The sequence below is a fragment of the Penicillium bovifimosum genome, assembly GCF_028826915.1.
Source record: "Penicillium bovifimosum strain IBT 22155 chromosome Unknown utg000006l_segment0_segment0, whole genome shotgun sequence".
NCBI classification, from domain to species: domain Eukaryota; kingdom Fungi; phylum Ascomycota; class Eurotiomycetes; order Eurotiales; family Aspergillaceae; genus Penicillium; species Penicillium bovifimosum.
In genome coordinates this window covers 626,534-648,901 of record NW_026622715.1, presented here as the reverse complement: position 1 = coordinate 648,901, position 22,368 = coordinate 626,534, and the positions used below count along the sequence as shown (strand labels likewise).

The 22,368-nt window shown below is 50.7% G+C and overlaps 5 protein-coding genes across 5 annotated transcripts; 3 read left to right on the top strand and 2 right to left on the bottom strand.

Moving 5' to 3' along the window:
- Positions 1-82: 82 nt before the first annotated feature.
- N7515_007874 (putative NTP binding protein) lies at positions 83-3,272 on the top strand (the record flags this gene model as incomplete). Its single annotated transcript, XM_056668618.1, has 2 exons — positions 83-1,000; positions 1,173-3,272. 2 exons carry the CDS (start codon positions 83-85, stop codon positions 3,270-3,272), a joined length of 3,018 nt encoding a protein of 1,005 aa, XP_056518448.1.
- A 1,247-nt stretch (positions 3,273-4,519) lies between these two features.
- On the bottom strand, positions 4,520-6,409 carry N7515_007873 (methylenetetrahydrofolate reductase (NAD(P)H) MET13; the record flags this gene model as incomplete). Its single annotated transcript, XM_056668617.1, has 2 exons — positions 4,520-5,528; positions 5,586-6,409. The coding sequence occupies 2 exons, from the start codon at positions 6,407-6,409 to the stop codon at positions 4,520-4,522; spliced, it is 1,833 nt and encodes a 610-aa protein (XP_056518447.1).
- A 719-nt stretch (positions 6,410-7,128) lies between these two features.
- On the top strand, positions 7,129-7,866 carry N7515_007872 (orotate phosphoribosyltransferase; the record flags this gene model as incomplete). The annotated part of the gene is made up of 1 exon (XM_056668616.1): positions 7,129-7,866. The coding sequence occupies one exon, from the start codon at positions 7,129-7,131 to the stop codon at positions 7,864-7,866; it is 738 nt and encodes a 245-aa protein (XP_056518446.1).
- A 3,577-nt stretch (positions 7,867-11,443) lies between these two features.
- On the top strand, positions 11,444-18,989 carry ags2 (alpha-1,3-glucan synthase Ags2; the record flags this gene model as incomplete). Its single annotated transcript, XM_056668615.1, has 6 exons — positions 11,444-11,794; positions 11,863-12,038; positions 12,093-18,044; positions 18,105-18,310; positions 18,374-18,884; positions 18,941-18,989. 6 exons carry the CDS (start codon positions 11,444-11,446, stop codon positions 18,987-18,989), a joined length of 7,245 nt encoding a protein of 2,414 aa, XP_056518445.1.
- Positions 18,990-19,679: 690 nt separating this feature from the next.
- On the bottom strand, positions 19,680-22,070 carry luA (3-isopropylmalate dehydratase LEU1; the record flags this gene model as incomplete). The annotated part of the gene is made up of 3 exons (XM_056668614.1): positions 19,680-20,414; positions 20,471-21,799; positions 21,864-22,070. The coding sequence occupies 3 exons, from the start codon at positions 22,068-22,070 to the stop codon at positions 19,680-19,682; spliced, it is 2,271 nt and encodes a 756-aa protein (XP_056518444.1).
- Positions 22,071-22,368: the final 298 nt, after the last annotated feature.

Genomic DNA, 22,368 nt, shown 5'->3' with positions numbered 1-22,368 from the left:
ATTTCTTCTCCACGGCATGGGCTAAGAACCGCTCATTGGCAGGAGCATTGGAAATACTAATTATAACGGCTGTTGAAGCAATATGGACCGAACTCGTGTGGAATTGCCAGATGGGCACCTCGTGAATCTCTCGCCACGACCTTCACGTCAAGGGCCATACAAAGCATATCGAGCCGACTATAAAGTTACGCCCACAGAGCTCTCTGCAACAACTCCGCCTCGCTACCTACCAAGACCAACAGACCATGCCAATGCAAGCGACGTGTCTGATTACACATTCCAAGAATCAAAGCCTACCAAGCTCCCCGTGCCCAGGGCTTTGGCTGACAGTCACAACGATCCATCGAACAAAACGCCTAGTCCCTCCGGACTCCCTAAGCCAACCACGCCCGTTTACTCTGTGCGACGGCCCGGTAACCAAGCTAGCTCTTCCGACAAAAGCCGCGAACAAGGCTGGAGGAAGATTCAGGACAAGTTTGAGAAAGAGTCCCCGATATCAGAGAAAAGTGCCCAGAGCAAGGAAAGCCGGAATGACGAATCGCCAATCTCACGCATATCGTACCAACGCAGTAGGCCCACGAATTGCACGCCCACAAACCTGGGAAGCCATCGAGCAGGCGGTGTACAATCAGGTATTCCCAGTCCGAGCACTGCGACTAGCAGTCCAGTGCAAGCCGCAAGATCCAATGCTTCCATTTCCCGTCCTGTGGACAGCCTGAACAAATGGCGTAAACAGGGCGATCAATGGATCAACATGGATGTCACCGGAGATACACCTCACAAGTCTTCGAGAACGGATACGACGGTCGATTCCAGCCCTAGATCTCATCCTTCCGTTTCTCCAGTATCTACTGAGGACAGCTCAGTGACGGACTGGGAAGACCAATTCGTTGTGAACATGCCAACTGCGAAAGACCCCAACCCTCCAATGATGACGGCTCAGCAAATTGCCGAATACCAGAAGAGCATCGAACGAGTGCACCGAGAGGGCGGGCAAATGGTAGATCCAGATTCACTGCCTAGTCGCAACGGATCGTGCGAAAGCAAATCCAGCTTGGGCAGGCAGACCAACCCGGGCCCAAGGGAGTTTCATACGTATGATGGGGCGTACGAGGGGGCATCAATCGCCGAGTTCTTCCAATGAATTGTCGCGACCTCTGCCGCAAACCCAGCATCAGCAACAGCAACAGCTTTCCTATCAACAGCCCCAGGCTCAACCTCAACCCCAGGCTGGCGCAGCGTCGCAGCGTCAAGCAGTAAACCACTACTACAGCCCAGATGAGATCGGAAACAACCGCATCAGCACAATATGGGAAGAATCGCCAACGAAAGTCAAGGAGAAGCGACATCCACAAAATGCAGACGGTTCTTTTTTAGGGTGCAGGGAAATCTCCGGGGAAAAGAATCCAGACGAAATCCTCACATTCGCTTCCCCAGAGGATGCCAGTCTTCAACCGCGTCCATTGGCCTTAACTTCCAAGAAAAACAAGCAGAAGGCGACAAAGGAAGTGAAGTCAACGACATCCCCACAAATCATGCACAGAGTGGCCGAGACAACAAATCTTCAACGAGAACAGCCAACAACTTTTCGGAATACGACCCCTGTCCAATGCCCGAAGCAGTCGACAATGTGCCAGGACCAGAGTTGCCCCTCGAACCCAACCGAAATCCCGAGGAGATGTTCTCAGGACTCGGGCAAGAAGAACTTCCAACCTACCAACATCCCGCACAATTCGACCGAACAGCCAGGGGGCCTGGGAGGAGGTCGGGGGGACGACGATGTGTTCATTATCACACCCACTATCACACGCACTATGATTCCCACACCGGACAAGAGCCCTTCTACGCCAAAGCCGCAAGGGCTGCGTCGTCCTGGTGGCACAAGTCCCACCATAACCGCCGAGGCCATCAAGGCCGTCCGGGCAAAGGCTCAGATGATCTCCACTCCATCAGGGTTGCGGCCCGGGCTGCCGAAGTTGAACGCCAAGCCGACAGGCCCTACCTTGACCACTTCCCACACTTTTCCTCTCAGCAGCATATCCACCAGGTTCGAAGAACAAGGCGACAAAGAAACAGATCGAGTACAAGATCGCCCACCCGAACGAGCCGCAGGGGCAGCGTCACACACTATCCGTGGCTTCATCCGTACTTCCGGGCTCGTGAGATCACCCACCGATAGTCTTGCCACGATATTACGCAACGGGACCGAGTCTCTTCGTACCCGGGCCGAGTCTCTGCGGACTGCCTCCGGATCTCTTCCGCGTGCGAATCGGAAGCAAACACCCAGCCCTCAACCAACTCTTCCATCCCGGGACAATTCGGAATCTTCACGATCCGAGAGGTCATTCCATTCTGCGGAAGATACACAAGCCATCTCGGGAAACGTCCCTACCTCGCTGCCAAAAGTGGTCACGACGGACAACAGACCTGCTGAAACCGGAAAGATGGAATCCAAATTATCTCCTTCAGGATCGGAAGCCTCAAACAAACCTGTGACAAAAAGGGTCACTTTGTCAGAGAAACCTCCCTTGACGCACAAATCAGACAAACTTCCCACGTCAACCAGAAAGATCTCTGCGCTGGCAAAGCCCTCCAAGTTAAACAAACCAATCAAGTCTGCAGATCCAGCCTTGTCTGAAAGGCCCTCAGTTGCTAAGGCAGAGAATGTCAAAGCCCCACCAAAGAAAGACGAACGAGCGAAGTCCCTGCCTCGTCTGCGTACCGCTGATGAAGTACTAGAAATTGCGGAGCTCGATGGACTTCAGGTTGGCACCCCCAAGGAATCGCTACAGTCCAACATCACCGATGTATATGCCGACCTAGGCAATATGCACTCCCAAGACAAAGATGATTCCGAAGGGCCGGGGGTCAGCCCCTTAGCCCTTTCCCTTGTTTTCAATATCCTTGTCGTTGCCGTCACACAAGTGAACAGAGCTTTGCGAACGGGCGCTGGCAGCCCTTACTCGAAGTTTGTCGTCAACAACACCCTCAGCATGGCAGGTCACTGCTGGGGTGTTTTCAGTTGCATCTACACCGCAGTGTCTCGCTACCAAGCTACGGGTACCTGGCCCAAGGCTCGCAGTGATAAAGCAATTAGTCGATTTATGGTAGATCTGTTGCAGGCCGTTGTCTATCTCTTTATCCTTGCTTTCGCAGCCATGCTGATCGGTCGCACTGCTGGATACGTCGTTCTTGTGAGCAGCTGGATCGTGTGGTTTGTCAGGCCTTTTGCCTGGGCCTTTCAATGTGTCGGTCGGGCTTTGATAATGTAATATAATGACCCGTGGCTATTTGCGGGATGCTTGTACAAGATTGTCTTTGGGAAATCTGGAGTTGGGAAGCGATTCAACTGTCGGTGCTTTTTGGTTGTTGTCCTGGTCTCGAGTGCTTCTACTCGCCTACTATGTATGTCGGCCGTATCATTAACTACGCGCTCATTTGGATCTTCTATATTGCCATTGTTCCTTTGCTTTGCTTAATTCGCTTAGGGAATAGTATAACATTGGGAAAACTCGTTCTAATGGCCAAATACTTTGCAGTGGATGAGATGTAATGGATCTGGTACTCGCTCTCCCAGGTTGAAGTGGGAGAGATGACCAGTTCAATTTTAGTCGTACTCTGATTTCGAGTCTTCTATCTCGTGTATAGTGTGCGCTTTGAAAGCGCAAAGCAGAAACAATCCCAACTCCGTCATCCTAGTGGTAAATGTGCCTATCCTGGAGATTTTTGCGCGAAACCATGAAACAAAATGCAAATGTGAAGCGAAAACAGAGATCGTCCAGACAGCATTCCTTCTCATGAGGTGGTACGCCGAGGCATCACCCCCGAGGTCTTAGCCCAGCCGACGTTGACAAGCTGCAACCGAGTGCATTGTGGTATGTGACCTCGGAAGCAGGGACTGTTTGGTTAAGTTGGAAGATGAGAGAAGGATGAAAGAGAGGAAAGAGGATCGGAAGGGAAAAATGTCAACAACCATTATTATAGCCACTGCGAGCTCTATTTAGTGATATCAACCAACAGGACCAAGACGGCAGATAAGCACAACAGGCCCTTAGGGCAGGATGATGTTGAATGTGTTGAATCCTCTTTCCAGTTCTTTTCTCGGTCCTTCGATCTTTCTGCAGTAGTCTTCTGGACTGTGTATAACGAAAGGAAAAACATGACGTGGTCTAGAAGGGGAGCACGTATGAAAAAATGGACCTGGAAATGAAAACAGAGAATCCGATCGACGAAGCGCCATTGTTAAAAGAGACGGGGTATCGGTACATTATGTTGAAATGAAAACGCTGAGGAAGAAATCGTTGAGAGGTCTTCAGACATGACGCCATAAGACATTGCAGGGTGAGCCCGAGATGTGTTGGAGTAGGTTTTGTATGGGCTGTGTTATCGTTGAGATCAGTGATGTTGAATTAGGTAATTTTGGGGTTGGTGTTATGAGAGGTCCGCAAAGATGGAGTTAGGACCAAAGGACCCAGGGTGGGTAGGGGAGAGCCACCGTTTCGGGTTGACAGAAACTGGTCTAGTTGGCTGCAACGCCATTTTGCTCGGCGTGGCCGTTAGTCAAAGGTGCGCCGGAGACCTCGACATCGAGGTCTGGGACCTCCAGACCATCGAATAGTTCGAAGACAGCATTGGATCTGTGGAAGTCGTTGTCGACAATGTTGACGAGGTACCAGTCATCCATGACATGCTGAATCAGCTTGCGACTAGGGCTTGATACGTCATGGCACTTAGACCAGTGCTCGCCCAGCAGGTATGCCTCATCCTTCCAGGCCAGGAAACTGACAGTCTCAACGATAGTGGGCTGGATGATTTCCCGTCCAGCGAAAATACCCCATGTCAGGGCATTCGGGCTATCACGTGTGTTCGTCTTGAGCTCACCCTTCTTATTGGTGGCATGGTAAGTCAAGTCACCGTTCTTCTCGATGCGAGTGATTAGCTCATCGATCAGGCTGGAGGGGACCAGAAGCTCAAGGTAAGCTTTCTGGTAGACGAAACCGTTCTTTGGACCCCAACCATAGATAGGATGGGATGACTTGACTCCATTGACGGCAGGCTGTGAGTTGATTGTCAAAAATCCTCGCTGGTTAAGGTTGAGCAAGTCCTGCTGAATTTCGTGTGCCTCTGACGTGATTGGCGAGTCACTCCAGGGCAGTCGGTCAAGCTTGCCGGTCAAGAAACGGACAAAGATGTCTGACAGCTCTTTAATCGACTTTGGCTCGCCCCAAAGTTTGATATTCTGCTCATTTGTGCCCTTTAGACCCACGCCGTACGAGTCGAGCTCACCGAACGCAGGTGAACGAGAATCGGTCCACCGACCGTTGGGATATTCATCCCAAGTCTGTGTACGAGCAACATATGATGAGTTTCGGTTGCGCCAGAACACCGGGCGCACGTCCTCCGTTCTCCGATTGAGGGCAAGGGAAGGCCGCCAAGGCAGCGCGCGTTGAATCGGGGTTTCATCCGAGGGGCAAAGCCCGAGCTCTTCAAGAACCAACCGAGTCGCCTGAGCCAGATTCATAGTATAGCTAGATAAATCATCAGCATGCGTTCGGCATTGGAAAAAGTTAGTACACCGAACTTACAAATGCAAATGTTTGAGACCAGCAGCGATCAGCTTTTTGCACATCTCGGCAATCAAAGTCTTTCCGATATCTCGAACTGCAGAGTCGTCGTTCTTGACTGGCTCAAGAGCCTCCATCCACTCAGGGGGAACTCGAATCTTCGTCCAGTTGACGCGACGTAGGAAACTGCTGAATGTAGAGATCGGCATGATGCCTGGTATAATAGGAACATTGATGCCCTTGGCGCGACACTTGTTCACCCATTCGATGAAGTTCTCCGCATCATAAAACATCTGAGTCACAATAAAAGAGCTGCCTGCATCGACCTTCTCCTTCAAGTGATCGATCAATTGATCCACGTCGGAATTGTCATCGGCACCTTCGGGATACCCGCCGACACCGATATCGAAATGGTTTCCATATTTCTCCCGAATGTATTTCACCAAATCCTTTGCATAGCGGAATCCGTTCTCTGTTGCCTCCCATGTCTCCTTGTCACGTGGCGGGTCTCCTCGGAGAGCCAAAATATTGGTGCAGCCAGATTTGTAGGCAGCCTGGAGGGCCTGGTCAACCTTCTCAAGCGGCATATCAGTGCAAGTCAGATGCATGCAAGTCTCCAATCCATACACCGATTGTGCCACATTAACCATCTCGCATGTCAGATCCGATAAGCGACCGCCAGCGCCCCAAGTGATGTCGATGAAAGAGGGACCCAGCCCGTGCATGCGGTCCATTCGGTCGTAAAGATTCTGTACACCTTGAGCGGTCTTAGGAGGGAAGAACTCAAAAGAGATTCCAGTCTTTCCCTCCGCCTCATTCTTGGCAAGTTTCTCGCGGATATGCATAGTGCCGTGTCAATCTTATCTTCGTCAGCATATGGAACATGCCTGGAGAGCCATCGATGCGATCAAAGGCTTGAGCCCGCTTGCATAGGGGCGAACAAACATACCGAGTACCGGAGCAACAGTTGATTGGATTTTTAGTGGGACTGGAACGCCAATGCAGATGAGACAAGCTATTTCGGCTTGCGTCTTAGGACCAGTTGAGCACAATCCTGGTGCACTGTGACACCTGGTATGAGGTGCCTAGAAGCGAGGGTAAAAAATGGCAAGATACAACAAATTTTTTAGGAAAAGGGAGAGCAAAGAAAAGGTGAGGCTCAACGGGGAGTGAGGAAGGGAGGGAGCCGGTCAGCAGAATTGGGGGACAACATTTGGCGGGGAAGGCCGGCCATCGGAGCACGTGCTTTCCTCCCAAGGGGAGAATTTGGGAAGCATTTGTTCAAGGAGAACATAATTTTCTAGAAAACCAAGCCAATAAACTTGATTTATTTACATCCCGATATAACATACATTACAAAATAGACTTCAATGGCTTTGAAACAAGCACTCAGAGCGTATGGCTGCTCTATGAAGCCATACCGCCTTGCCCCTCTATCGAGAAAAGAGGGCCGGCAAAATTTTCGTTATCAGTGGATTCGACTCCGATTCGCAATTTGACTGTACAGGTTGACTGTTGACTCTTGGACATTTCCACCATAGCAAAACACCATCAACATCACACAATGTCGACTGTTCCTCCCCCTTCGGCCGACCAGGACTACAAGTCCACCTTGCTCCCCCTCCTCATCTCCAACAACGTCCTCTCGTTCGGCAGCTATGTCTTGAAGTCCGGCCGCGAATCGCCCTACTTCTTCACCTCTTCCCTCCTCCACACCGCACCTTTGCTGCGTGCCTCATCTGCCGCATACGCCAGCGTTCTTTCCGCCGAGCCTTTTGTCACTACCAACTCTGATGGCACCGCCCAGCCCAACTTCGACATCATCTTCGGACCTGCATACAAGGGAATCCCCATTTGCGCATCTGTCACCAACGAGCTTGCTGTGCGGGATTCACTGTCCGGCAAGAACACCTGGGATAATGTGAGCTACTCCTTCAACCGCAAAGAGGCCAAGGCACACGGTGAGGGTGGAAACATTGTCGGTGCCTCGCTCAAGGGCAAGCGGGTTGTCATCGTGGACGATGTCATCACTGCTGGCACCGCAATCCGTGAGGCAGTCGGTATCATTGAGAAGGAAGGCGGCATTGTTGCTGGTATTGTCGTCCTGCTGGATCGGGAGGAGCGTGTTAGCGATACCGAGACCAAGAGCGCCATTGGCGTTGCCCAGCGTGACCTTGGTGACAAAATTCCCATCCGGTCAGTCCTCGGTCTCCACGACTTGATTGAGAAGCTCGATGATAAGATTGGCGCCGCCGAGATTCAGCGGTTGAAGGATTACCGTGAGCGCTACGGTGCTCAATAGACATGGGGTTATGGAATCGTTTGAAAGAGGCAATACATACGAGCGAAGAGAGATAAATATGGATACCAGGGTAGTTTGGAGTTGCTTAGAAAATATTCCAGTTGAACATAGCGGGAGAACATTAAAGACCTAAGAACCTTGATGGTGGCCGATAGATCTCCAACCTGCCGGGAAGCCCTTAACATAAATGCTCCAATCGGGGAATATGGAGTCCTGTATGTCATCTCTCAGGTCCAAGCCCCTTGTTAAACAATGCAATTCGTCATGTTCTAGTATTTGGCACATCGATAGGTTTCGAGCTGAGTGACTTTATTTGCCTCAATACACCCCTGAGCCGACAACAATACTCGGACACCGGAATCCCCGTGTGCAAGACAACGTTTCACATGAACTCCAAGGAATAAATGGCGGGAAGCCGACTTTTATGGAAAGCCAAGAACTGCCAGCAACTTCTAGAAATAATAACTGTGTAGGTTATTGTGCGGCAAACGCCACGCTGTATGGCAGATGTCTCGCCAGTTGGCGATATCTCCTACCCAACCTCAACTCAAGGGGAACAAATGCTAGGCACCGAGTCCACGGGGAACATTACATAGTCCGTTGAGACTGATGCCGAGAACGCGCTCGGTACAAATGTGTTAAGCGACGAAGATTCGTCACCTGATTGGTACATGGTAGGACGTAACTCCGTAGACAGTGTACTTATCTGGATAGCAGGTACGATGGGTCCGACGTTGCTTTAAGCAGTGGAGAACCATGGAACTGTTGGAAATTTGGAATCGACCGTTACCCGGTACATGGATGACCATGGGATCTCGGTCATCTTACTAACTAGATGATCAGAAATAACGTCCTAGTCGAGATTTGTATTCTCTAATCTCTACAAGACAGGTGACTTGCCTCGAGGTCTGGTGGGGGTTCTGTGCACCCCTTGTCCTGAAATATGGCAACTTCCGGTTATCTCCCAATGGCTGCTTTGCGTTTCACAAAGAGCTCAAGAACGGGACCCGGGTTGGGATCTAGACTAAGTAATTTATTTTTATAGGATGACAAGTGATTCCTGCGCAAATCGCAGCCTCCAATCCTCCTCTTGAACAGTCAATATATCTCTAATTGAAAGATTTAGCATTACCTAGGTTTGGATTTTGTCATGATAGGAAATTGGGATTCTGAGCAGCCAGCAGATGCCTTTAGAATATCACTGAAGTCAATTTCAAGAGAAACTGAGGTATTTAAGCCTCATTAGGCCATGTATCTGGGGCATACACGTTGATGTAGTCTGCAGTCTGCAGTCTGCAGGAGCGTTGGTTGTGTGAACGATCAATAAGAATGGATAGTACCTAGTCTCGACCTACCGTCGGTATCGTCGATGTGGTCCTCTCTACGAATTCCCCAAATTGCGTCCTTTACTCGGCGGTTAGAGATGTACTTCCACCAACTGGTCGTAGAGCCTCGTTGTATGTGGCTTATCAACCAGACTAATGAATATTATATGGCTTGGTAATGGATCTGTCAAGTTCACTGGGTACATCGAATATCATTCAGTCGTCGAGCGTGCTAATTCAATCGGAAGGGCCACAAGCATGTTATATAAGCTCTTTTGGTGGGTTCATTCGATTCATGCGAAGTCGGGTTGCTATGATCCGTAGATACACTTGAACCAAGACAGTTGGGGCCAGTGAGCTTGGTAAAGCTGTGTTACCAGTTGCTCTTTGATCTCTCAATGCCACCAAAGTACCTTCTCGAGTTTTACTAGCAAATGTTAATGCACCCGGCTAACTGGAGATGACTGATCTGTTTCGTGATAAAGCATTCAAGTTACTTACCATGATCACTTACAATTCACACTTCTACATACTGTCCTCTTAAGAACAACTAGGATAGCCAGGTCAATGGCCGCTTAATTCTAGAACAGCCGGTGGTCCCGGAAACCGGTAGGCCTCGGGTTACATTTGGGAGATGCAGCACACATAGACAGTCATAGTCCTTTGTTGAGTTCGCCAGCTTCACTGGAAAGAGGCATGTTTAGGATCCAGGAAGTATGTGACCACCAGCAGATGTAACTTTATCTTCACCTTCGGTCAAACCGCACCATTCAAGAACAGCGCCACACACTTGGAACAAGTAATGAGATAATGAAATACGCGGGTCTGAGTCCTACGACAGCAAGTGTACAGGAAGCCTCGGATCGTATACATGTACCCCATACTTCCATGAATACCGGCACCAATTCAGGCTCGATAACAACCCTGGACATGTATGCATGTACCCTGTCGAGACGTTACGTACCCCCCTTAGTACTCACTAGACATCTAGATAGGCTGCATTTCTTTCTACTATACGCCACTTTAGAGTTATTTCGAGTGAGACAATATGTTTGCTGCGACTGTTCCCTCTGACACATACCCAAGATCCTGGCCGCAACAATGGAGACCGAGTCGAAGAGGCTCAAATTCAATGACCTATGTGAATTAAATGAGTACTGTTGGGTAAGTATCTCAACATCTCAATAGGGTCCAGTTCGTCTCCGATGATCTTCCCGTTGGACCAATATGAGAGCTACAACATGTATTCCGCGCTGCTCGGACTCTATACTGCCTTGAACACCATTGTAGACAAGTTTCACCAAATGACTGCAATACCTGCAAATGCATGGGTTGCTCGACTAGCCTCGTCGAGCCACAGATATTCCACGACGGCCGTATGTCATGCAGAAAGCTATGGTTATTGCTTGAAACCCCGAGCAACGGCGACGCCACGTAAGACACATATCTTCACCTGCTGAGCTTTGTGATATCTGGAAATAGAACAGCGTGGTAACTGTGATGTCAATCAAAGCGCCGATAGAGCTTGGTGTACATGGTCCATCTGGCCTCCTATCAGCTGCCTCATCTATCCTCGCCGTTCATTCCGGGCTGTCAAGGGAAATGTCCAAGTGCGCACGCTTAGTCTGGGAAACCAAGAAAGAACATCGGAGGACTTTGTAGGAAAGTAGATCAATAACAATCATGCTACCATTCTACCATGTAGAGTCATCTAACCCCGGCTGAAACTGCTCTCACATCTTTTGCATATTTCTAGGTTCCCTTTATCTCTATTAGCCGCTTCGCAGCTCTTGATTTCTCTTTCCTTTTCCCGTTTTTACAGAGGAGAGCCCGCATGATAAGAGGTAATTGGTGATATTCTGCTTGTATGGATATGCGCAGAGATCCTCGTTGGTACTGTATGTTCTACTCTTTCTACTCTTTCTAGACCGGGGTTTCTTCCTGTGACCTCCCCGAGGAAGAAACAATTGATTTCTTCTGGCATGTCAGTATATATCCCCCCTTCGGATTACTTGGTGCCAACAGGATCTTTGGTCCTTCCTTGGTATCAGTCGGTACTTGATCGAAGTCCCTCTCACATATCGGCTGAGAAAAAGAAGTATATTCACTGACATAGAATGGTGCGACACAGAAATTGTTCCTTGGAGAATCCAGTCACATCAAAGGTCGTTCTTTGGGCTTTTTGGCGTCTATATTCGACACATGCTGCGATCCTGAGTCTCTAAAGCGGCTTACCTAGTTGCTTGTCAAGCATGAGTTGGCGATACAAGATTAGCGTGCTCGCCCTTTTCGTGGCTTCTGGATTTACTTGGCCCTACGACGAGGCCTTCACTGCATATAACATAAACGAAAACCAAACAGCAACCGATCCTTTGGATTACTGGGGAGAATGGCCAGACCACACCTACTTCCCTTCGCCGGAAAACTGGCGCTTTCCTGTATATACCCTCTTCCTTGATCGGTTTGTGAACGGTGACCCGACAAACGACAATGTCAATGGGACCCTCTTTGAACATGATATCAACTCCAATCAAATGAGACATGGAGGTGATGTGGCTGGCTTGGTAGACACCTTGGACTATCTACAGGGAATGGGAATCAAGGTAAGCTGGCCAACCAATATTCACCCGTATCCCATATGTCCACAAATGATTAACGTTCGGACTTCCAGGGAATTTACCTTGCAGGATTGGTGTTGATGAACCAGCCATGGGGAGCAGATGGCTACTCGGCGCTCGATACCACTTTACTGGATCAACATTTTGGCACGATTCAAAAATGGAGAGAAGCTATCACGGAGATCCACAACCGCGGCATGTATGTCATCTTTGACAATACTGTCTCGACGTAAGTCATCAGCTTATTCTCCCTATCACCACGTGATTTCTGACAGCACACTAGCATGGGAGACCTCATTGGTTTTGAGGGGTACTTGAACACAACCACACCATTTTCAACCAAAGAGCACAAGGCTTTATGGAAATCCGACCGTCACTATGTTGATTTCCGATACGGCAACGCCTACAATAAAACGTGCGAGTACCCCCGCTTCTGGAATGAGACAGGCTACCCCGTGGATCAGTATGTCAATGATGAGCTTGTTGGGTGTTACGACAGTGATTTTGATCAATATGGTGACATTGAGGCATTTGGTGTCTATCCTGACTGGCAGCGAGAGCTCGCGAAGTTTGCCTCCGTGCAAGATCGGTTACGTGAATGGGTACCTAGTGTCAGGGAGCGGCTTATCCGTCATTCATGCATGATCATTGCATCTTTCGACATTGATGGATTCCGTTACGACAAGGCCACACAAGCTACTGTCGATGCCCTCGGAGACATGTCAGGGGCATATCGAGACTGCGCTCGCCGCGTGGGGAAAGATAACTTCTTCCTTCCCGGGGAGATCACTAGTGGAAACACTCTGGGATCAATTTTCCACGGGCGGGGACGCCAGCCTGATATGCAGCCTGAGACACTCGAGGAGGCATTTAGATTGACGAACGATAGTGATCCCGGGTACTTCATCCGTGGTCAAAACCAACAGGCCACCGACGCCGCCGCATTTCATTACTCCGTCTACCGCTCTCTCACCAGGTTCTTGGGGATGGACGGTAACCTGGCTGCTGGCTACGATATCCCGGTAAATTGGACCGAAGCTTGGTATCAAATGGTTCTCACCAACGACATGGTCAATGCCAACACTGGTAAATTTGACCCTCGTCACATGTATGGAGCAACGAACCAGGACGTTTTCCGCTGGCCGAGTGTTGAATATGGCATTGAGAGACAACTTCTTGCTCTCTTTATTACGACATTGCATATGCCCGGTATTCCTCTGCTTCTGTGGGGCGAGGAACAAGCATTCTATATTTTGGATGCATCTGCCGCCAATTACATTTATGGTCGCCAAGCGATGTCTCCTGCCACGGCCTGGAAAAGCCACGGATGCTTCCAGTTGAATTCTACTCAGTATTTCCAGTGGCCTATCAAGGCAGGACGCCTGGGATGCCACGATGAGACAGTCACATATGATCACCGTGATCCCGCTCATCCGGTACGGAACATCATCAAACACATGTACCAGATGCGACAGGACTTCGGTGCTCTGAATGACGGATGGTGGGTTCGGATGCTTTCAAATCATACGCACAACATATATCTTCCCGGTTCAAATGGCGTGCCGACGGAAACCGGCATGTGGTCTGTCTTGCGCAGCCCATATTATCAGATGCAGGACCTAGGTGAAGCAGGAAACCAAACAGTTTGGCTCGTATACCAAAATGAGAACAGGGCGGTCGACTACAAATTTGACTGCTCTGACCAAACCGCCGCCTTGATCTCTCCGTTCGACGCGAACACCACGGTCAGGAACTTATTCTACCCTCACGATGAGTTAACGCTACAAGAGGGTCCGATCAAGCTAGGACTCAATGGCTCTGACCAGTACAATGGTTGTGTTGACAGTATGGCTCTCCAGCCTTACGAGTTCAGAGCCTATGTCCCAGTAGAGAAGTTTGTGCCTCCCCGGCCAATGATAACCAAGTTCCTTCCTGGGCATGATGTCCCATTACTGTCAGCTGTTGCCCCTAACGAAAGCGAGGCGCTGGATATCAGTCTCTTTTTCTCGACGGAGATGAATTGTTCTCTTGTTACGGACTCAATATCGGTCGAGTCGTCCACCGAAATTGGAGGATGGCCTTCTGTGGACCCTGATAGCGTCTTTTGTGAATCTATCAGGCCGGAAAGTACTTCTTGGGCCGGCCAAATTCCATCTGCCTGGTCTTGGAGAGCTACTTTAACTGGAGTCTACAATGGTGTGCACAAATTGACGGTCAACAACGCGACCAGTGTTGATGGCAGAAAAACCAATGCTGTTGACCATTTCTTGGTCCGCATTGGGCAGTACGACAACCCCATTGTGTTTACAGCAGCAAATTACTCCAGCACCTTGCTTCACGAAGGAGAGAACAATACTCTTTTCATCACACAGCATGCAGCTGGGGCCGATAAATATCGATACTCCACCAATTGGGGCAGTACCTTTACCGGGTGGCTCCCATACGAGGGAGGAAATGTTAGCATCTACGAACTGCCTTGGTCTGGAACTAAAAAGCAACTATGGGACGGAAAGCACATTCGGGTCGAGTACTGGAGTAGCCTCACAGGTAGCAGCGACTACGTCCAAGAGGGTGACGGGCCCGGCTGGAACCCTGCTATCCAACGTCGCTTCCCTCATCTCTTCTTCAATGGCCCTTTCAACCAGTACGGATATGATGCCGGCATGGAAAACGTTGTGAAACAAGATACCGATGGTCTTTGGAAATTCCGTTTCATGGCTGAGTGGCCTGCTCTGGGTCAACTCAATGTCTGGGGCATGAATCCTGATAATCAACCAGATCAGAGCTATATCTACGGAGACTCTAACGGGGACTCTATCCTAGATCGTCTACCACCATCTTCCCTGAGTGTGACATCCATCAATATCAGCCAGCACCCGCCTGATCCCCACGTCGCTTGGAGCATTCAGTTGGATGACTCGACTCTACGGTTCAAGCTAGTTCCCACAGGCTCCAAATATGTCCAGATGGCCCTCTTTGTCCTTCTTTGGATGGTACCCGTTATTACAGCAATAACTTGCGCCTACGTATTCATGAAGTCATTCTACCGGATCAAGTTCAATCAAATTGGAGTCAGTGAGAAAAAGACCCTCCTTTCGATGGGGTTCGTGAACAATCTCAAGCTCGGCCACGTCGAGGATGGACAGTCCACGAATCCATTTCTACGTCTTGCCAGCAAATCCAAATTCCTTCAAAGCACCTCTGCTTTTGGAAACCGAACTGCTCATCGGAGAAAGGTTCTCATTGCTACTATGGAATATGAAATCGACGACTGGGCCATCAAGATCAAGATCGGGGGCTTGGGTGTGATGGCACAGCTGATGGGAAAGCAGCTCGGGCATCAAGATCTTATTTGGGTGGTGCCCTGTGTCGGGGGAGTCCACTATCCCACGGATAAACCGGCCGAGTCGATGTTCGTCATGATATTGGGGAATTCCTACGAAATCAAGGTCCAATACCATCGAATAAGGAACATCACATTTGTTCTTTTGGATGCTCCCGTCTTCCGCCAACAATCAGCCACAGAGCCCTACCCGGCTCGTATGGACGACCTTGACAGCGCCATCTATTACTCTGCTTGGAACCAGTGTATTGCCCAGGTTCTGAAGCGCTTTCCCGTTGATTTGTATCACATTAATGACTACCATGGCGCGCTGGCTCCATTATACCTGCTACCCGAGACTATTCCAGTTTGCTTGTCTCTTCACAACGCCGAATTCCAAGGCCTATGGCCTATGAGAACACAAAAGGAGAAAACCGAAGTGTGCTCCGTTTTCAACCTTGAATTCAATGTTGTTACTCGATATGTTCAATTCGGCGAAGTCTTCAATCTATTACACGCAGGGGCGAGCTATCTACGACTCCATCAACAAGGCTTCGGTGCAGTTGGCGTATCCAAAAAGTACGGAAAGCGCTCATATGCCCGATACCCAATCTTCTGGGGGTTAAGGAAAGTCGGCAATCTCCCGAATCCCGATCCCTCTGACACTGGCGAGTGGGATAAGGCCTTGCCTAAGGAAAGCGACATCAACGTCGACGATGACTTTGAAACCCGTAGGGTTGAGTTAAAACGTCAGGCCCAGGAATGGGCAGGTCTAAAACAAAGATCGGACGCTGATTTATTGGTTTTTGTTGGACGATGGTCAATGCAAAAGGGAATAGACCTAATCGCTGATGTTCTGCCCGGTGTGCTAGAGGCCCGGCCAAATGTGCAGCTCATCTGTATCGGGCCTCTGATTGATTTATACGGCAAGTTTGCCGCTTTGAAGTTGGACCGGATGATGAAGCTTTACCCTGGTCGGGTATGCTCAAAGCCCCAGTTCACCGTGCTACCACCCTTCATCTTCTCAGGAGCGGACTTTGCGCTTATCCCCTCACGCGATGAGCCGTTTGGTCTTGTCGCTGTGGAATTCGGCCGCAAGGGCGCTTTGGGGATTGGCGCCAGAGTTGGTGGACTTGGCCAGATGCCTGGCTGGTGGTATACGGTTGAGTCGACGACGACCTCGCATCTGCTGAAACAGTTCAAATCAGCCATTGACAGTGCCTTGAACTCAAAACCAGAAGTGAGGGCTATGATGCGCGCAAGATCTGCCAAGCAACGATTCCCAGTCGCGCAGTGGGTTGAAGATCTTGAGATATTACAAGCAACATCCATCCGAATCCACCAAAAGGAGCGAGCTAAGGCCCAGAACCCATCCACTGCCGCGGGTGCGTATAACGCTATCTATGGAATTATGACGCCGCAGGCCGCGTCAACAAGATCTGGGGCATCAACACCTTCATTGCAACCCTCCAGTCGCCCGGGTACCATGGGATCGCTGCAGCGAAGCTCTATAATTTACAGTCGGGATCCAAGTCCTGGAGGCGAAGCAAGACCCAGATCAGGGCTCAGCCATCAGTTGTCATTTGGTATGCGACCAGGATCTGGGACCACGGAGCCTCGTGGCCGACGCGAGCTTGCCAAGGGCAGCATTGTTGAGAGCGATGACAGTGCCGGCAGAGCTTCCCCAGAGGCTGAAGAGAACAGTGACGATGAGTTGATGGTAACTTGCTACGGAGACGATAACTATTCTCTGTCGCCTGAAGACACAGGCCGTGCGCAAACTCCTCAACCTCCGGGCGTGGCACTTACCAAAGAAGCTCTCTCGGCCCAACGTGCAATTCAAGGTTCTATAGTGGCCCGAGGCAGCAACACACCCTACAGCTCCTCGGCACCCAGTACTGTCGGGACCGAAGATACCCTCATACCGCCTTCCCGTCCATGGACGGAGCCAGGAGCCCGACTAACAAGTCCATCGGTATTGTCGGTTGATTCGGTGGTTGGGGAAAAGAAAGATTTCAAGCTACAAAAGGTTGACCCATTCTTCACTGATAGCAACGGCGAGTACTACAGAGTATTCGAGAAGCGACTCGAGGAGCTCAATGGGGCGAACTCAGAAACGCAGCTCTGCATCGAGCAATACCTCGAGAAGAGTGAAAAGAAATGGTTCAACAAATTCCGCGACGCGCGCCTTGGCCGCAACCAAGGGTCCCCAGCTGGTTCAATGCATCGTGGTAAGCCAGAGAGTTCTCCGGCAGGGTCCATCAATGACGATACGACATCTCACGAAAGTGGCGCACCGCTGGACAGAAAGAACCCTCCACCGGATGAGTTCCTTCTCGGCGACGACTATGTACCACCAACAGGGCTGAAAAAGTGGATGCAGATGCGCCTCGGAGACTGGCCCGTGTATTCACTTTTTCTTGGACTGGGCCAAATCATTGCGGCCAATTCTTACCAGATCACGCTTCTCACGGGTGAGGTCGGTCAGACTGCGACGAAATTATACGGAATCGCGACGGTGTATTTGATCACGTCTATCCTCTGGTGGTTCTTTTTCAGATATTGCAAATCAGTGCACGTTCTGACCGTGCCATGGTTCCTATACGGAACGGCCTTTTTGATAATTGGAATGGCTCACTTTGAGTCCAATTCACACAATCGTGGGTGGATTCAGAATGTTGGCAGTGGACTTTATGCTGCTGCATCATCAAGCGGTTCCATCTTCTTTGCCCTCAACTTCGGTGATGAGAGCGGCGCACCCGTCAAGCAATGGGTATTCCGAGCCTGTCTCATTCAGGGCACACAGCAAGTATATGTCATTGCTCTTTGGTATTGGGGCTCAACTTTGACTAAAGCGACAAACGCCGGTATTGCAAATGTGCAGGGTAGCATCACCAACACTTGGCGAATGACGTGCGTACCAGATCACGACCTCTGACACTAAAATCGGAAGCTTGCTAACCACTCACACAGAGCGATATGTACACCCATTGCCCTATTTCTGTGGGGAGTGGGCTTGATCGTCTATTTCGGCCTACCAAACTACTACCGTCAGGCTCCTGGGAAGGTGCCATCATTCTATAAGTCTGTCTTCCGGCGTAAGATTGTACTCTGGAACTGGGTGGTCGTCATTATCCAGAACTTCTTCTTGAGTGCGCCATACGGCCGGAACTGGAATTGTGAGTCTCCATAATCTTCCTTTTCTTTTCAAGGCCTTGAATATGCGCTAATCGTACACACAGTCCTCTGGATCACCAATCATGCCAGCCCATGGCAGATCCTCCTCCTCTGCGTTGCATTCTTCGGTTTTGTCTGGATAGTATTTCTGTTTCTGCTAGCCAGGCTATCCAAATCCCATAGTTGGATACTCCCAGTCATCGCCTGTGGTCTTGGAGCTCCGCGTTGGGCCCAGATCTGGTGGGGAACATCTGGTGTTGGCCTGTTTCTCCCCTGGGCTGGGAGTTATACCGCGGGAGCTTTGATATCCCGTAGTCTATGGCTCTGGCTCGGAGTCTTGGACGCAATACAAGGCGTCGGGTTTGGTATGATACTCCTGCAAACACTGACACGCATGCACATCTGCTTCACTCTTCTCGCATCACAAGTCCTGGGTTCTCTCGCGACGATTTGCGCAAGGGCCTTTGCTCCGAATAATATTGGTCCTGGTCCCATCTCACCGGACATCACGGCTGGTGCGGGTGCGCTAGCTAATGCCTGGTTTTGGGTGGCTCTTCTGCTGCAACTCGCAATTTGGTGGGTTCTATTTCTATGATATTCTGGTGATACACTCTCTGACATTGACTCTGCAGTGGTGGATTCCTCCTTTTCTTCCGCAGGGAGCAACTGTCGAAGCCCTGAGAAGATGTTTATACATCGTGCATTAATGGGAAGCAAGAGCTGTGTTATTGGAGTGTTGAAGAGGTCACTTGCTTTTCTTGTGCGTCATATATCATGTTGTTCCAGGTTCGTTCAGGTGGTTCGGCGCCCGTGATCAAACATGGCAGCCCAAAGTATCTATGACCTAATATAACTAATGATTCAAACTCTTCGGGATAGATTACCGGGAGAATCAGGAGCAATGCTCCCGTTCTTCCTCACTTACCTAGATTATTCTTATCCATTACTACATCTGTTCCCCTTCCGTACTATCGGGTGATCGGGTAGACCCGCTTGCCGGCTTGGCGCAGCCAGGTGGTCCGTCCACATAACTAACCTTAATTTAGTCAATTTAAAAGGGAAGAGTAACACGTACTAGCTGTAGTTCATTCTTCAGACAAGTCTGCCTCTAGCGAGATATAATTTGGAGTGGAGGTATACTACAGAAGTTTGATACAGTCACCGGCAAATTCACACTCATGATTCATTCTCATTGAATTCTCATATTGAAAGAATAGCTCATAATCAGCCCAGGAGCAAAACGAAACACAAACGATAGCGGCAACAAGTAGGGGAATATGATGTCAAATCCAAACACGGCATAGAAATAAGATGCAAGAGCGCCAATGGCCAGACTCCTGGCAGGCACTTGGTAGAACACAGAAACAACTTTTACCACTCAAGAGGCTCGTTGGTCACTTCACCGCGGTTGGTCTTGGGAACAGGAGCGGCCTCAACCATGGTCGCACCACGGCGATCACGGCGGAGATAGCCACTGCCGTCCAACCAAGGGGTGTCAAGGGTACGCTTGGCTTCGAAAGTGCGAATTTTCGACTCCATCTGGAGGGTGAGACCGATATCATCGAGGCCGTTGACAAGGCAGTGCTTGCGGAACTCTTCGACCTCAAAGGCAACGATCTTGTTACCCTGTGCATCCTTGATTTCCTGGTTGATCAGGTCGACCTCGACCTCACGGCCAGCGCGGGCCTCATCGGCGATCTTTTGCAGAGCAACCTCGTCAGAGACGACGACGGGGAGCATGCCGTTCTTGAAGGTGTTGTTGAAGAAGATGTCGGCGAAAGAGGGGGCAATGATGCACTTGATACCAAAGTCCAGCAGAGCCCAAGGGGCGTGCTCGCGGGAGCTACCGCATCCAAAGTTGGGACCGGTAACAACCAAGATCTTGGAGTTGCGGTAGACACCCTGGTTCAGGACGAAGTCGGGGTTTTCCTTGTCATCGGTGTAGCGGAGCTCGTAGAACAGCGCGGTGCCAAGACCTGTGCGCTTGATGGTCTTGAGGAACTGCTTGGGAATGATGGCATCGGTGTCAACGTTGGCGCGCTCGAGAGGGGCCGCAATACCCTTCAGGGTGGTGAAGGGGGGAGACCGGTGCTCTTGCCGGCGCCGCTAGCAGGAGCCGTGGAGTTGGTGTGGGGCTCGTTGTCGGCGGGCTGGTCGAGAACACGGTCGAAGTCATCCTCAGTCTGGGGGGAATCAGCCACGGGCTGCTGGACGTCGATCTTAGGCGAGGCCTTTCTAACAACAGGGCTGGCAACAACGTGCTCACGGACATCCGCAAGTTTTCCAACAATGGCAGCGGTGGCAGCCATGGCGGGTGACATAAGATGGGTACGGCCTTGGGCACCCTGGCGACCCTCGAAGTTACGGTTCGAGGTACTAGCACAGCGCTCCTTGGGGCTCAAGATATCAGGGTTCATACCGAGGCACATGGAACATCCCGCCTCGCGCCATTCGAAACCGGCATCAGTGAAGACCTTGTCGAGACCCTCGGATTCAGCCTGCTCCTTGACAAGACCGGATCCAGGGACGATCATGGCCCGCTTGATGTTGGCGGCAACCTTACGGCCCTTAACCACCTTGGCTGCCGCACGCAGATCCTCGATACGAGCGTTTGTGCAAGATCCAATGAAGACCTTGTCAACCACGACATCCTTCATGGGTGTTCCAGGGACGAGACCCATGTACTCGAGGGCCCGCTTGCAAGAGGCCTTGCGGTTCTCATCCTCAAAGTCATCCGGGCCAGGGACGACACCAGAGATGGGGACAACGTCCTGGGGAGAGGTACCCCAGGAGATGGTGGGAATGATATCCTTGCCATCAATGAAGACCTCGCTATCGAACTTGGCTCCCTCGTCTGTCTTCAGGCTGGACCAGTAGCTGACGGCCTTGTTCCACTCGGCGCTGCCGTACTTAGGGGCTAGGGGACGACCCTTGAGGTACTCGAAGGTTACCTCGTCAGGTGCAACCATACCGGCACGCGCACCGCCCTCAATGGACATGTTGCACATGGACATACGAGCCTCCATGCTCAGTCCACGGATGACGGATCCGCAGAACTCGATAACAGCACCGTTGCCGCCGGCAGTGCCAATGACACCGATGATGTGGAGGACGACATCCTTACTGGTGACGCCAGCGGGGAGCTCACCATCGACCTGGATGCGCATGTTCTTGCTGCGGCGGGTGATCAGGGTCTGGGTCGCGAGGACGTGTTCGACTTCACTGGTTCCGATACCGAATGCGAGGGCACCAAAGGCACCGTGTGTGGAGGTGTGGCTGTCACCGCAGACAACAGTTGTGCCGGGCAGAGTGAAACCCTGCTCGGGGCCAATGATGTGAACAATACCCTGGCGCTTGTCGCCCATGCCGAAGTAGGTGAGGCCGAAATCCTTCACGTTCTCCTCCAGAGTTGTACATTGGAGACGAGAGTCATTCTCTTTGATGAAATCGGCGGCATTCTTGAAGTTTTTCCGTGAAGTGGTGGGAATATTCTGTTCGAACCAAAACCCTTGTTATTAGTTAAGAACTAGCTCGCGGGCATGGGACGAAACGTACGTGATCAACTGTAACCAAAGTGCAGTCCGGCCGGCGGACCTTACGGCTGGCGTTCTTGAGGCCCTCGAAGGCCTGGGGCGATGTGACCTCGTGCACAAGGTGGCGGTCGATATAGATCAAGCAGGTGCCATCTTCTTGCTCGTTAACGACGTGGTCGCTGAAGACCTTGTCATATAGGGTTCTGGGTCCTGACTCTGCGGAAGGCATGGTGGAGGAATAGTGAGGATGCGATATGAAGATTGAGTCAAGGATTGAGAATTAGCAATGGCTTGTTATATTTTTCTGCTTTGAAGTATCCGCGATGTCGCTCGAAAGCTTGTCGAGGGGCAACGCCGATCTCGGCCGGTCAGCGACGAATTGTAATAATTTCATTGGTCGAGGTGGCAACTTACCAGTGGTCCGATGTCGGTGCTCGGGTGGTACCAAATGAGGGGGCCCGGCTACCCGGCTACTCGCGCTTCTTGGCGGAGGCTCAAAAAACTGATACTGAACCCTTAATATATTG